This window comes from Manihot esculenta, chromosome 4, assembly GCF_001659605.2.
Source record: "Manihot esculenta cultivar AM560-2 chromosome 4, M.esculenta_v8, whole genome shotgun sequence".
In the NCBI taxonomy this organism is placed as follows: domain Eukaryota; kingdom Viridiplantae; phylum Streptophyta; class Magnoliopsida; order Malpighiales; family Euphorbiaceae; genus Manihot; species Manihot esculenta.
Window position 1 is genome coordinate 32886465 of NC_035164.2, and position 12963 is coordinate 32899427.

Here is a 12963-nt window from a genome sequence, read left to right on the forward strand (position 1 = left end):
TATTTATCTGATTAAAAATTTTGTTTTGAATTAGTAAAAGATTAGTTACTAAACTTTAAGAAAGTTAAAGGTTGCTGCTTATTTTTCTATTTCAAAATCAGTTAATATAACGCATATTTTATCTCTTCTTAAAAATTTATTCACTCAAATTAATAAAATTAATTAATAATACTAATTTTAAAAAGTTTATAATAATTTATTTAAAATATTTTTCAAATAATTATTTTTTATATTGTTAATATTAAATATATTTAAAAAATCTAAAACGAGAGTTATCACAACACAAATAATATTAATATATCTTCGTTGAGGGTCTTCCTTCACGTGAGTTTTTTTTTCTTTAACAGAGACCTGCGGAAAATAATTATTCGACGAATCTTTGTCAACTTGCACTTAATAATTTGAAAAAAAAAAAAAAAACTCAATTATTACTATATTTTGGTTAGGTGTCTTCATTGACTTGTAGATATTTATTCCACGAGTCTTCGTCAACTTGCATTTATTAATTAATATTTAAGGACTTCGATATTTGTAATATTTCGTCTTATTCAATAATTGAGGCAAAAGCAAGTTGGCAGCGAATACTATGTTATTCTTTGAATGTGTTACAATTACTCGATATAAAATATAAATAAAAAATAAAAAGTATAATAAAAAATTATAAAAACGATAAAGCATACCTGTTTCATCTTTCCAAGTAGCTAGCTGGATTCACAAAAATGCAACTGGCCTAAGAATTAAAAATAAATAAATAAATAAAAATAAAGATAAAATATCATATAATTATTTCTAATTAAAAAAAGGGAAGAATAGTGGTTAATACATATTATAAGATAAAATAAAACCTTTCTGCTTGTTTCTAATTTTCTCGCAAGTTTAGCAGCACGCCTGCAAGAAACCTCGGGGGCAGCCATGGCGCCTGGCTGTTGCTTCTGTGGGCGGGGGAATAGGAGGAAAAGCGGTAATCACCCACCCATTGCAGGTTTTTTTTTTTTTTTTTTTTTGTTTAGCATCTATTTCATTTCGCGTATAAATTCCATGCCATTTAATAAGTTGTTGATTTTTCTTCTATTTTATTTTCTTTTGGAAATCATAGAAGAAAGTTCTATTCCAATTGAGGCAACTGTCAACAAAAAACAAGGTATACAATATCTTGTGAAATTTCATCTTGCATACATAGTTCTTAATTTTTCTTCTATTTTATTTTCGTTTAGAGATCAAAGAGGAAACTGCTATTCCAATTGAGGCAAATATCAGCACAGAAAAAGGTATATAATATCTTGTGAAGTTTCATCTTGCACATAATTATCCCACATATAAGTTCTTGATTTTTATTTTCTTTTTGGAGATCATAGGGGAAAGTGCTATTCCAATTGAGGCAGCTGCTAAAAGAAAAAAAGGTATTTTTTTTATTAATTGATATGTTTTGATTAACAAAAAATAAGTAGAATTTTCATATTTAATTATATTATGTAGTCCAGGTGTTCGGACGTTTTCTCATGAAGAACTAGCAAAAGCAGCTCGTTATTTCTCCATTAGCGACAACAATCGGCTAGGCGATGGTCTTACAGGTGAAGTTTTTAAAGGAGACCTTCCAAATGGTGAAGTTGTTGCAATTAAGAGGTTTAAACATCAAGCTAACCCAGAGCATGAGAAACTGGCGAGAAATCAATATGAGATGGAGGCTGAAATCCTCAGCCGCATTGAGCCTCACCAAAATATTGTGAAGGTGATAGGATACTGTGATGATGCATCCAACAGATTGCTTGTTTATGAGTTTGTCCCCAACAACTCTTTAAAGTCTTGTTTGCATGGTTAGTCCTTTTCCTACTTATTATTTTTCAACAATATATATATATAAGTCGAAAAGAGCAAGAGAATAATAAAATTACTAAAATTAATTATGATGATTTAATATAATTATATTAAATAACTAACTATTTTTAATATTAAATTACGTGTAATATTAAATTTTTTAAAAAAATACATATTAACAACATAAAAATAAAAGTATTTAGTATTTGCAGAAATAAACGCTGTTTAATGCTGTATATTATGTTATTTTAGGATATAGGCATATTTGCTGTTTTTGTAAGTATAGAAACTATTTTTTATCCAAACATTTCACATCCATAAATAAGGAAAAAATGAAATTATATATAATAGTTAGTACATAATCATTAAATAATTTTAGTTAAATATTTTGGGTCAAGTAGAAAATGAGTCTAAAAATTATTTGGATGATTTTGGTCAGAGTGTTACAATTGGTATCAAAACTACTCTGGATCAGAAAAATTGTGTGGAGCTAATGGGTCTACGAGGAAGGGACTACCCATACGAGACGAGGTGGAGCCGTCCGACGTACTAGTGAACCACAATACCCTAGGATCTGATCCCGACTTAACAATTGTATCCGATTCAACTGCGATAAGGACGTCATAAAAATTTAGCAGAGGAGAATGAAACGTCCCAAATCGAAAAATTACAAAAAAAATGGAATTGAATATATTAGCTAGCATGAAACTACTAAATAATTTAGATTAATCATTTTAGGACAAATGAAAAATGGGTTCAAAAGTTATTTGGGTCAGTTTAGGCTGAGTTTTTACATTGATATTAGTTCCTCGCTTGTTTCTCCCCTTGTGTATTGAAGGACTATGTATAAGTCCCACTGACCGTTGTACAGACACAACCTTCTTCTCTTACAAGTTTCAATACAGTCTAGATGTATTTTTTTTACCTCACTCTACATGATATTAAAGCGGGTTAAGTTTCCTGTTTTGTCCTCATCTTCTCCCTTCTCCTCAAAATTAGTCATTCTTTTTACTAGATCTCACACCTTCACACCAAGATCTGCCTTGCATGTTAAGTAGATCTCGTCGATAATAGCAGAATGAGGACATAACAGTAAAGAAGGCACAACCACAGGGGAGAAGGACAAAGGCCAGATCGAGACTCAAAATCTTGAATATCCTCTTACTCTCCAATCTTCAGACCATCCAAGTATGGTTTTAGTTTTAGCTCCTTTGATATGAACTAATTTCTGATCTTGGTATAGAGCCATTAGGATAGCCCTAAGAGCCAAGCAAAAACTAGAATTCATAGAAGGTACAATTTTTGTGCCTGATAAAGGATCTGATTCCTGTGAACAATGGAAACGATGTGACTTCATGGTCACGTTTTGGATATTAAACTCTATATCTAAAGAATAAGTCGATGGCTTCATTTACACAGCTTTGGCTAGGGTCTCTGGCTCGAAATCACTGAAAAATTCAGTGAATGTAATGGGACCATGATCTATAAATTACATAGGAAGATCTTAATATTTCAAGACAATGCATCTGCATCTATCTATTTTACAAAACTAAAAAGGCTTTAGGATGAATTGGGATCAATGGAGACCCTCCTCCATGTATCTGTAGACCATCCAAAGCCATTGATGAGATAAACAATAGAAATAAGCTCATGTAGTTTCTTATGGGTTTAAGTGATGACTATAGAGCTGTGAGATACTAGATTCTTTGTATGGACTCGCTACCCTGTATAAATAAGACTTACTCTATGGTAATCAAGTTAGAGTCTTAAAAGAAAATATTAGGAAGTATGAGTGGGAATATTGAACCCTTTGTCCTGCTAAATAGAACACAAGGACAACACCAAGGGAGACAGAAAAAGCCTGACTATAAAAAGGGACATTGCTCCTACTGTGACATGGATGGCCCTATTAGGATGGTTGTTTTAAACTTATAGGATAACCTGAGTGGTTTAAAACCAAAACCAAGACTAGTGGGCAGCCCTTCAAAACAAATAGAAACATAGGGCATGGAAAAAAGGTAGTAGCTGTTGTTGAGAGTCCCCCTGAAGAAAAGGATACACCCCTTGATATGCCTGACACATCTACTAAAATAAATGAACTCAATGACATGTTAAACTCCTTACAACAGGAGGTCAGTAAATACGCTCATATCTTAAAATAACATAATATACAACATTAAACAACATTTATCTCTACACCTTCCTATGACTCAATTTGGGTGGGAGAGTCCTTATCAACGACTCTATAGGAGAGTTCCTGATTACTTCTACCTCAGGAAGTTTGGATGCTTTTGTTTTGCCACGAAAACTAGTAATCACAAAGACAAATTGGCACAAAATCCATTTGGGCAGCTTTCATTGGCTATGCCAGCAATCATAATGCCTATAAGCCTTATGATTAGCTACTAGAAACATCTTTATTAGTAGAGATGTTGTGTTCTATGAATATGTCTTCCCTTTTACAACATCACAAGATATTCCAAATGTTGTGCTACCTATTCCCATACTTGACTTAGAAAATACACAGTTCCCACCCTTATCCTCTCCTTTCTCTCACTCTTCACCTATTTCTGATTCTTCTGGTCCTAGGAGGTCATCCAGAGCCACTAAACCTTGCTTCTGCAACCACTATTGCCCATCCTTCACTCTCATCTGTTTGCCTCACATCCTAACACCAGACCTATATATTGAATATTTTTCACACACAAGAGCCTACTACTTATGCTCAGGCATCCCAAGATCCTAATTGGATCAATGCAATGCGACATGAGTTGCATGCATTGGAACTAAATAATACTTAGGTAGCTACAACCTTACCCAAAGGCAAGAAAGCCATCGATTGTAAATGGGTGTACAAGGTGAAATGCAAACCCAATGGTGAAATTGATCAGTTTAAGACTCTTTTGGTGGCTAAAGGCTATAACTAAATAGAAGGCGTAGACTATAAAGACAGGTTTTCTCCTGCTACAAAACTAGCTGCTATCAGAATTCTTATTGCATTGGCTACTCAGAAACAATGGCCTGTGTTCTAGCAGAAGAAGTTTATATGCATCCTCCACAAAGGTATTATAAGGCCTTGCTAGGGCAAGTCTGCCACCTGAAAAATATTTTTTTTATGGGCTTAAACAAGCCTCTCGACAATGGAATATTGAGTTCTTAAGTTTTCTCAAGTCCTTGAATTTCAATCAATCTGTTCATGATTATTGTCTCTTTGTTAAACATACTGATGATTATTTCTTAGCTCTTTTGATATATGTGGATGACATTATTCTCACTTATACCTCCATCACTGCCATGACTGATATTAAACATGCCTTGCATTTAAAGTTCACTACTAAAGACTTGGGATTCCTAAAGTATTTCCTTAGTCTTGAAGTGGCTAGGTCCTCCATTGCCACCATATTAAGGTAAACTAAATTCACCTCTGACATTCTGAAGGATGCTGGTATGCAGTCATGCAAACCAGGCCCCTTTCCTTTGTCCAAAAGTTTGCATCTTTCTCTGGATGTTGGGGATATTCTCCCTGACGCTCATGCTTACAGACGATTGATTAGGAGATTACTCTATATCAATTTAACAAAAACTTGCCTTAGTTATGCTATTCAGCATCAAAGTCAATTCATGCATCAACCCAGAAAGTCTCATTGGGAGGCTGTTATGCATGTCCTTCCATATCTAAAAGGCACTATAAACTAAGGCTTACATTTTTCTGTCATTGAAACAATACCTCTCACAACATACTGTGATTTTGATTGGGCTTCTTGCACTTTCTCTAGGAAATCCCTTACTGGATTCTGTATATTCTTTGGTTCTTTGCTGGTTTTTTGAAAAACCAACAATCAGCCCACTGTATCTAAGTCTTCCGCTGAGGCGGAATATCGGGCAATGGCTAGTACAGTGTGTGAACTACTCTGGATTTCCTATATTTTTCAGGACTTGCAGGTACCTATCCAATTGCCAGTCACTCTTCACTGTGACAACAATGATGCCTTGCACATTAATGCTAGCCCAATTTTTCATGAGCATATGAAACATATTGCAATCGATTGTCACATAGTCCGTGAACAACTTCAGCGAGGCTTCATTAGTCCCTCTCATATCTCCACCACTGCACAACTTGCAAATCTGCTCACAAAGCCATTATCTTTTAGACCAACATCAACACTTATATTCCAAGTTGCCATTGGTCTTCCTCTTAGTTCCAATTTGCAGGGGGCATATAGAGATAAATGTTGTTTAATGCTATATTTTATGTTTTTTTAGGATATGGGCATATTTGTTGTTTTTGTAGATATAGGGACTATTTTTTATATTAGTTCCTCACGTGTTTCTCATCACTGTATCAAAGGACTATATAAGTCCCACTGACCATTGTACAGACACATTCTTTTTTTTTTTACAAATTTCAATACAGTCGAGATGTTTTTTTCCTACCCCACTCTACAGTATTATTAATATATTAAAAATAAAAACATAATAATTATAAATATTATATATATATATATATATATAACTATTGTTATGATATAAAATAATAGTAAATTATGCTGGTAAAACTTTTAAAAAATATATATATCAGGGTTGAAACAAACACAATATTATATACATTCATCAATTACAATATGTGTGAAAGAGAAAGAAAATAGACACAAAAATTTAACTATATTCAATCTGCCGTAAGGTCCATATAGGCAAAATAGAGAGAAAATTTTATGAAAAATATTATAATACAATATCTTAAATGCTTAAATTCTAACTTTAATGTGTTTCCTAAATAAGCTTACACTTATTCAAATCACATAACTATGATAGTTGATTTCTTACGATTATCCTTCTTTTTTTACCCCTCTTCTTCTTCTCTTCTTTATTTTGATACGAGGAAAATAACATTGCAGGAAAGGAAGAGCATACTATTAAGTGGTCAGATAGATTGAAAATTGCTTTAGGCACTGCAAAAGGATTAGCATACTTGCATGAAATCTGTGAGTATCTAGAATTTATTTTATTATTATTATTTTTTTCTTTTTAATTAAGATATTTTCATTAATTCTTCTATAATAATATTTATTTATATAGGTAAACCCAGAATTATTCATCGAGATATTAAAAGTGCTAATATTCTTCTTGGTGATGAATTTATCCCAAAGGTAATATATTTTTAAATTCTCATACTTTTTCTATATAATTATTTATATTTATAACTAAAATTTATGGAGAATTTATAAGTTAAACTTATTATTTCAATGCCACGTTTAAAAAAAACTCTCAATAAATTTCAAATAATAATAAAAATATCAATAAAAAACTTTGTTGAAGAGAAGAGGTTGATAAAATCTATTAAATCTGAAGAATTTGAAATAAGTGGTGAAGAAACTTATAGGTCCGAAACACATGAATGTGGATTATGTGATTTTTTTATAAAGAAACTTATATTTATATGGTTTGAATTTATGTGTATCGAGTTCAAATAAGTTTTTCTCAATTTCGATATCATCTAATTACATAGGTTGACTATTTGTGAAATTAAAGAAGACAAATAGAATTAGAGTCTTCAAAACAGGAAAATTTATACTGTAATGGCTCTTTTTTTGCATTAGGAAAACAACAAATGAACTACTATTTGAAAAATGAAAGTGGATTATAATATGAGACAGGTGGAAAAAAAAATTGTAAGAAGATCTTTTTGAGTTTATGTTATATGACGTAATAAACTTACTTATATATCAATAAATTCTTCATTAATTTTTTATAGATTGGAGATTTTGTACTTGCCAAAGAATTTATGAGTTCTCATACTCACGTTTCTACTGGCCCAAGGGGAACTATTTCGTAAGATTAATTGTTTCTGTTTCTTACCTAAACTTATCACCTTTCCTTGGCTTACTCAGTTTTCATATTCTCATGCAAACTTTTTCAAAGTGCAGTTATGAACCTCCTGAGTATTACATAGCTGATCTGAGAGGGAAGCTCACTGAAAAGTCTGATGTCTTTTCATTTGGCGTTGTTCTTTTGGAGTTAATTACAGGGAAATTTGCCATACTTGGAGACAATGAGCGCTTAGTTAATTGGGTATGTACTTTTTTTTTTTTAAATTGCCAGTATAATTAAAAAGAAGTAGAAACTAATATCTTGTTTCTGCCTAATGAATTACTTAAGTAACCTTTGTGCGTCAATTTGAATATCATTCAGTTTATGTTTTTTAAATTTCAGGCACTTTCTCCTCTCAAACAAGTTCTGGAAACAGACAATAAAGAAGATTTGGATATGGAAAAGTATAATAATCTTGTTGATTTCAAATTGCAAAAGGATAATGGCAAAAAAGAAATAAGTCGAATGATTTATTGTGCAGCAGCTTGTGTCTATAAACCTATGAAATTAGGTCCAAAAATGAGCCAAGTAAGTACAAAGATCAAGCTAGAGATTATATTTCTGTTTCTGAGCTCTTATTATTATTATTATTATATCATTTTAACTTATGTAAGACACTTTTTGAAACTGAAATACAATGGAAATCAAATAAATAAATTGCTAAGCACACAGAGTTTCTTAATGAATAGTGTATTATAAATTATAATCACTAATCAGCATGCATAATAGATATAGAATTTTTTGTTAAAGAAAAACTTATTCTCAGCAACCCTTTTTGAAAAAAATTATTGCTCTGAAAATTCAATCGTTGGTACAAGATTTTATTTCTGTCAAAGCTTGATTTTGATATAAATCAAACGGAAGAATTTATAGTTTAATTATATGATAGCTACTTTAAATGTTAAAAAATTTGTGTTTATATGTTTTGTGATACAGATAGTTGAAGTACTTGAAGGAAATAAAGAACCTATGGATTATATATGGCTGAGAAATGACACCCAGTACCTATATCAAGGATCACCCTACGCTCTACCAGAGGCGCTGAGGCCGGCGGTGCCATAAAGCGGAAAATTATAAAATATAATGGTTGTATTATGTAAGATATTTATATGATATAATAAATTAATAAAATAAAAGTATGTGTGTAAAATAATATTTATTTTTGTGTGAAGAAAAAAAAAATACTAATTCAGTCAATGGTTGATTGTGAAAGGAACCGGGCAGGAATATGGCAAAATTAACAGAGCTTGTGATTAAGGAGCCTGATACCAGTTTTGTGAACTTTTGTTTTCCAATCTCCGTGCGGTGCAAGTGGCCAACAGGACGTAGAGGAATTTGGGCATGTGAGTTGTATGCCAATGCCATTTGTCAAGGCATAGCTTCAACACTTTATTAGTATGGCAACAATGCTTCTGTTGGAGACAATTAAAGCTACAGATTTTATAGTAGTATTTTTTTACAATTGAGCCTCTCATTTTGTTTTTGTACTTTTTGAGCTTTGTGATTAGTCAATATGACGTCTTTAGCATGGAATTGCCAAGGTAGTGGTTATTTCTTGGCAATAAAAGCTTTGAAAGAGCTTATTCATAAATATCGATCGTGTATTGGCTTTCTTATGGAGATTAAGAATTAGTGTGCATATATGCAACGTTTACAACGAAAGTGTGGGTATCCTTTTTCGATTTTTGTTGATCCAATGGATTAAGACAGGAGATCTCTATTATGATGGGATGACTTAATTTTGTTGAAACTATGGATTGCTTCACAATATTTTATAGATTGTCAGGTGCAATTAGTTCATACATTTTTCAAATTGTAAATGACTTTTGTGTATGGTATCTTGATCGAAGTAATAGGACTCTTTTATGGAATGATTTACTATGCCTTCGAGATTCTCATGACATCCTATGGTGTTATATTGGCGATTTTAATGGAATTAGGTGCTAGGACGATAAATTAGAGGGATGTGAGGTGTATTTTTCTCAAGTAATGGACTTTAATGATTTTATTCAATCAATTACTTTGATAGAGTTAGAATGTAAAGGTTTTGTTTATACATGCATTAATAAGCATTTTGGAGATCAAGCTATTTAACAATGTCTTGATCGTGTTTTAGTTTCTAATGAGTGACAAAAATGTTTTCCTCGAGCTTATGTTATTCGTGAATCCTTATTTGAATTGGACCATCGTCCTTTAATTTTGCTGCTTGATGCTACTTCTATAAGACAAACATTTTTATTTTGCTTTTTACGATCTAATAAGATAATTAAACTTCATAATTCTATGTAAATTACATGTGGAATGGTGATTTAATAAGATAATTAACATCCATTTTTCACTTTATATTTAATTTGTTGTAAAATAAATTTAAATTTCAAAATATTTTGTGGTTGTTGAAGATTTTATTTATGAGATTTTTTTTATTGTTGCAGGTTTGATATTTAAATATAATATTAAATCTGACCGTTATAATTTTATTATATTATTTCAAAATTTTTATAACGGCTTACAACGGCTATCTTTTTCATTATAAATAGCATGCATCTTCACAAAGAAAGTTACTCTCATTTTCTACTTTATTATTTCGTTTATCTATCTTTTCTGCTGGGTTATAAATTAGAGATAAATTTTTATTGTCCTGATCCTGAAAATTAAATTTCAGAAAAACCTGTTTAATTTTGGGGATTGTAAAATAAATATTTAAAGATAGTGTATAACACGACTCAGATTTTATTCTTCTATTTTATTTTTCTAACAATTTTAAGAATTTATTCTTTCAATGATGGGAAAGAAATAGGATAACTAAGAATAGAGAGATTGAAACGAAAGAAATCATAGCAAGTAAAAAATGTGAGACAATGATCCAAACATCAAATATTGAAAGATTGAAATAATCATAGTTATTAAGGTGAATGTGAAAGTGGATATCACTTTTTAAATTTTCTATTTAGGTCAGTTCTTTACTTTTTAATATTTTTCTTTTATTTTGATTCTTTATTTTTATGGTTTTATGCCTTTATTTATTCTTTACTTCTATGGTTTTAGTTATTTTTAATTTAAAAAGTGTGCTAGAAAAAGTGTTCATAATTCACCATTAAAATTTTTTAGTCATTATTCATATGATTATGGGAAACTTGTGCAGCAATGTTTAGATAAATTCATTTTTTTAATTACTTTATAATAATCACCGAAATTCATCCAGTTTCTCTTAAGTTATAAATTGAAAGAGATATTAATTAATTGATTTTCATTATCTAAATTGAGGTTATATATTGAGATGAATATGTCAGTAGTAGAATTTTACTTCATTGTGATTCGAAGTGGAAATACTTGAAATAATAGCCGACAGACTGGATTTTAATTGATAAAGAAATAGTTTTTTTTTAAGTACACAAATTGTAAATACTGCAATTGCTCAAAAAAATTAATAATTTTATTATTTATTTAAATTTTATCCATTTATCTTTATTTTTTGGTTTCATTTATTACAAAAAATTTTATTTTATTATATAATATCCATATTCTTATTGATAAATGATCACTCTTATATTATTATTGATATAAAAAAAATTAAGTTGTTCAACCCATATTTATTTTGAAAAGCAAGTAAGTGTTAATTTATTTGACCTTATTTATTAAATATGTCATAAGATAGCAAATTATTAATTTGAAAAATTAATCATTGATTCTAAGAGTTCAATGTGTATAATGCAATGAATGTGATTTTTTTAAAAATATTTCATTCTTTGACCCATTCAATGTTAATTTTTTTCTAATTTAATTCTTAATAAATAATTATGCTATATTCTTGTAGAACATATTGAGAAAGTCCTAGAAAAATTAAAAAAAAAAAATTAAGAATTTTATGAGAGACAACAACTTTAGTAGTTGAACTCTAAGTAGCAATTAATTTTTTTTTAGTAGAGTTTTAGAGGTTTTTTATTTTTGAAAAGTTTAGAGTAATAAATTATTATAAAATATTATTACTCTTACGCATGCTTGCGTTTATTTTATTCATAATAGCATTAAAAGTAATACAATAGAAGAAAATAAAATAATAAATTCATAAAATTCCTATGAATTATGAAATTTTTTATAAGATTGACATAAAATATTTAAAATTGTGGGAGTATTTTGCTAAAAATATGCTTATATTTTGTGTGATATAAAAGTTGTCCTGTTTTTAATCAAAAAAATAAAATTCTTGAATTTTTATATGGTTTGGAACGAGCATCTAAAGAGTGACATGAGATATTTTATTAAATTTTGGTTAGTATATATGTTTACAAAACATATGATTATTTATTTATATTTATATTTGAAATAAATTATAATATAACATTTGAAATTAAATGTTTTTCTATTTATAAATTTGATTTAGGGTGTTAAATTAATAAGGATGAATGATAATATAATTATATCATAAGAGCATTAATATTGATTTTTTTTTAAATAAGTTTAGACATATCAATATCAAATCAGTAAATACTTTATATAATACTAATTTTCAAAAAAGAATACAGATGGCATTATTGCTCATATACACATATTATTAAAAAATTATTGCATTTAATGTATTTTTTAGACTTGATATAACTTATACTATGTAAATTGAGCAGATTTATAAATGATCTAAACATGATTATTGGGCTGCTTCAGTCAAAGTTAAAGAATTATTTGAGAGGTACCATGAGTTAATATTATTATATACAGTTGATGTCCCACTGTATTAGAAGAATATAGTAATATTAATTAAAATTTAAATTCAAATGAGATAAAATCCACTAGTGATTATGTATTTAATTGGTGGTGTAAATGCTTGAAATTTAAATTAATTATTATGGTCAAAATTATCATGAAGTTAGAGTTTATTACTCTGAAATTAGATGACAATGACACTTGAGTGGCTAAAAACTCTTTCAGTAAATATTATATTAAAAAATAAAATCAATACTATGTTAACAAATGATTTAAAAAATGAAATTTAGGGAATTTTTTTTTATAAATAAAATTTCTTATTAATAAATTAAAAAATTTTAGTATGAAAAAGTAACTAATCCGATCATTAGACTCTCCAAATTCGATGAAAATTAAGATAAATTATGCAAAGCGAAAAAATTGTCAAACTTACATGCTATGTACCGGCGATGGAATCGATCATATTTTTCTACCGTTTTCTCGTAGGAATCTCTCATAAAAAGAAGCTGAGATTACAATTAAAACAATTCAAAACCTCAAACTTAATATCATAAGAGAATAGACAACGAAATCACAATATTT

At 29.4% G+C, this 12963-nt stretch overlaps 2 protein-coding genes across 8 annotated transcripts in view; one reads left to right on the top strand and one right to left on the bottom strand.

Moving 5' to 3' along the window:
- LOC110614209 (proline-rich receptor-like protein kinase PERK3) overlaps positions 1 to 12963 on the bottom strand; it is a 111757-nt gene that overhangs the window by 88037 nt on the left and 10757 nt on the right. The gene's annotated exons all lie outside the window — the stretch shown is intronic.
- LOC110613114 (proline-rich receptor-like protein kinase PERK3) overlaps positions 793 to 12963 on the top strand; it is a 39824-nt gene continuing 27653 nt past the window's right edge. The window contains exons 1-11 of one of the 6 annotated variants that reach the window (XM_043955763.1): positions 809 to 961; positions 1097 to 1141; positions 1215 to 1268; positions 1356 to 1400; positions 1482 to 1814; positions 6711 to 6797; positions 6892 to 6962; positions 7568 to 7644; positions 7740 to 7884; positions 8026 to 8211; positions 8620 to 9145. In XM_043955763.1, coding sequence (XP_043811698.1) covers positions 913 to 961; positions 1097 to 1141; positions 1215 to 1268; positions 1356 to 1400; positions 1482 to 1814; positions 6711 to 6797; positions 6892 to 6962; positions 7568 to 7644; positions 7740 to 7884; positions 8026 to 8211; positions 8620 to 8745 — 1218 coding nt within the window. In that variant the 5' untranslated portion in view covers positions 809 to 912 and the 3' untranslated portion in view covers positions 8746 to 9145. Of the gene's footprint in view, positions 983 to 1096; positions 1142 to 1208; positions 1269 to 1355; positions 1401 to 1476; positions 1815 to 6710; positions 6798 to 6891; positions 6963 to 7567; positions 7645 to 7739; positions 7885 to 8025; positions 8212 to 8619; positions 9146 to 12963 lie in introns of those variants that run through there. The other 5 variants (XM_043955762.1, XM_043955764.1, XM_043955767.1 and 2 more) reach the window with 5 other exon arrangements.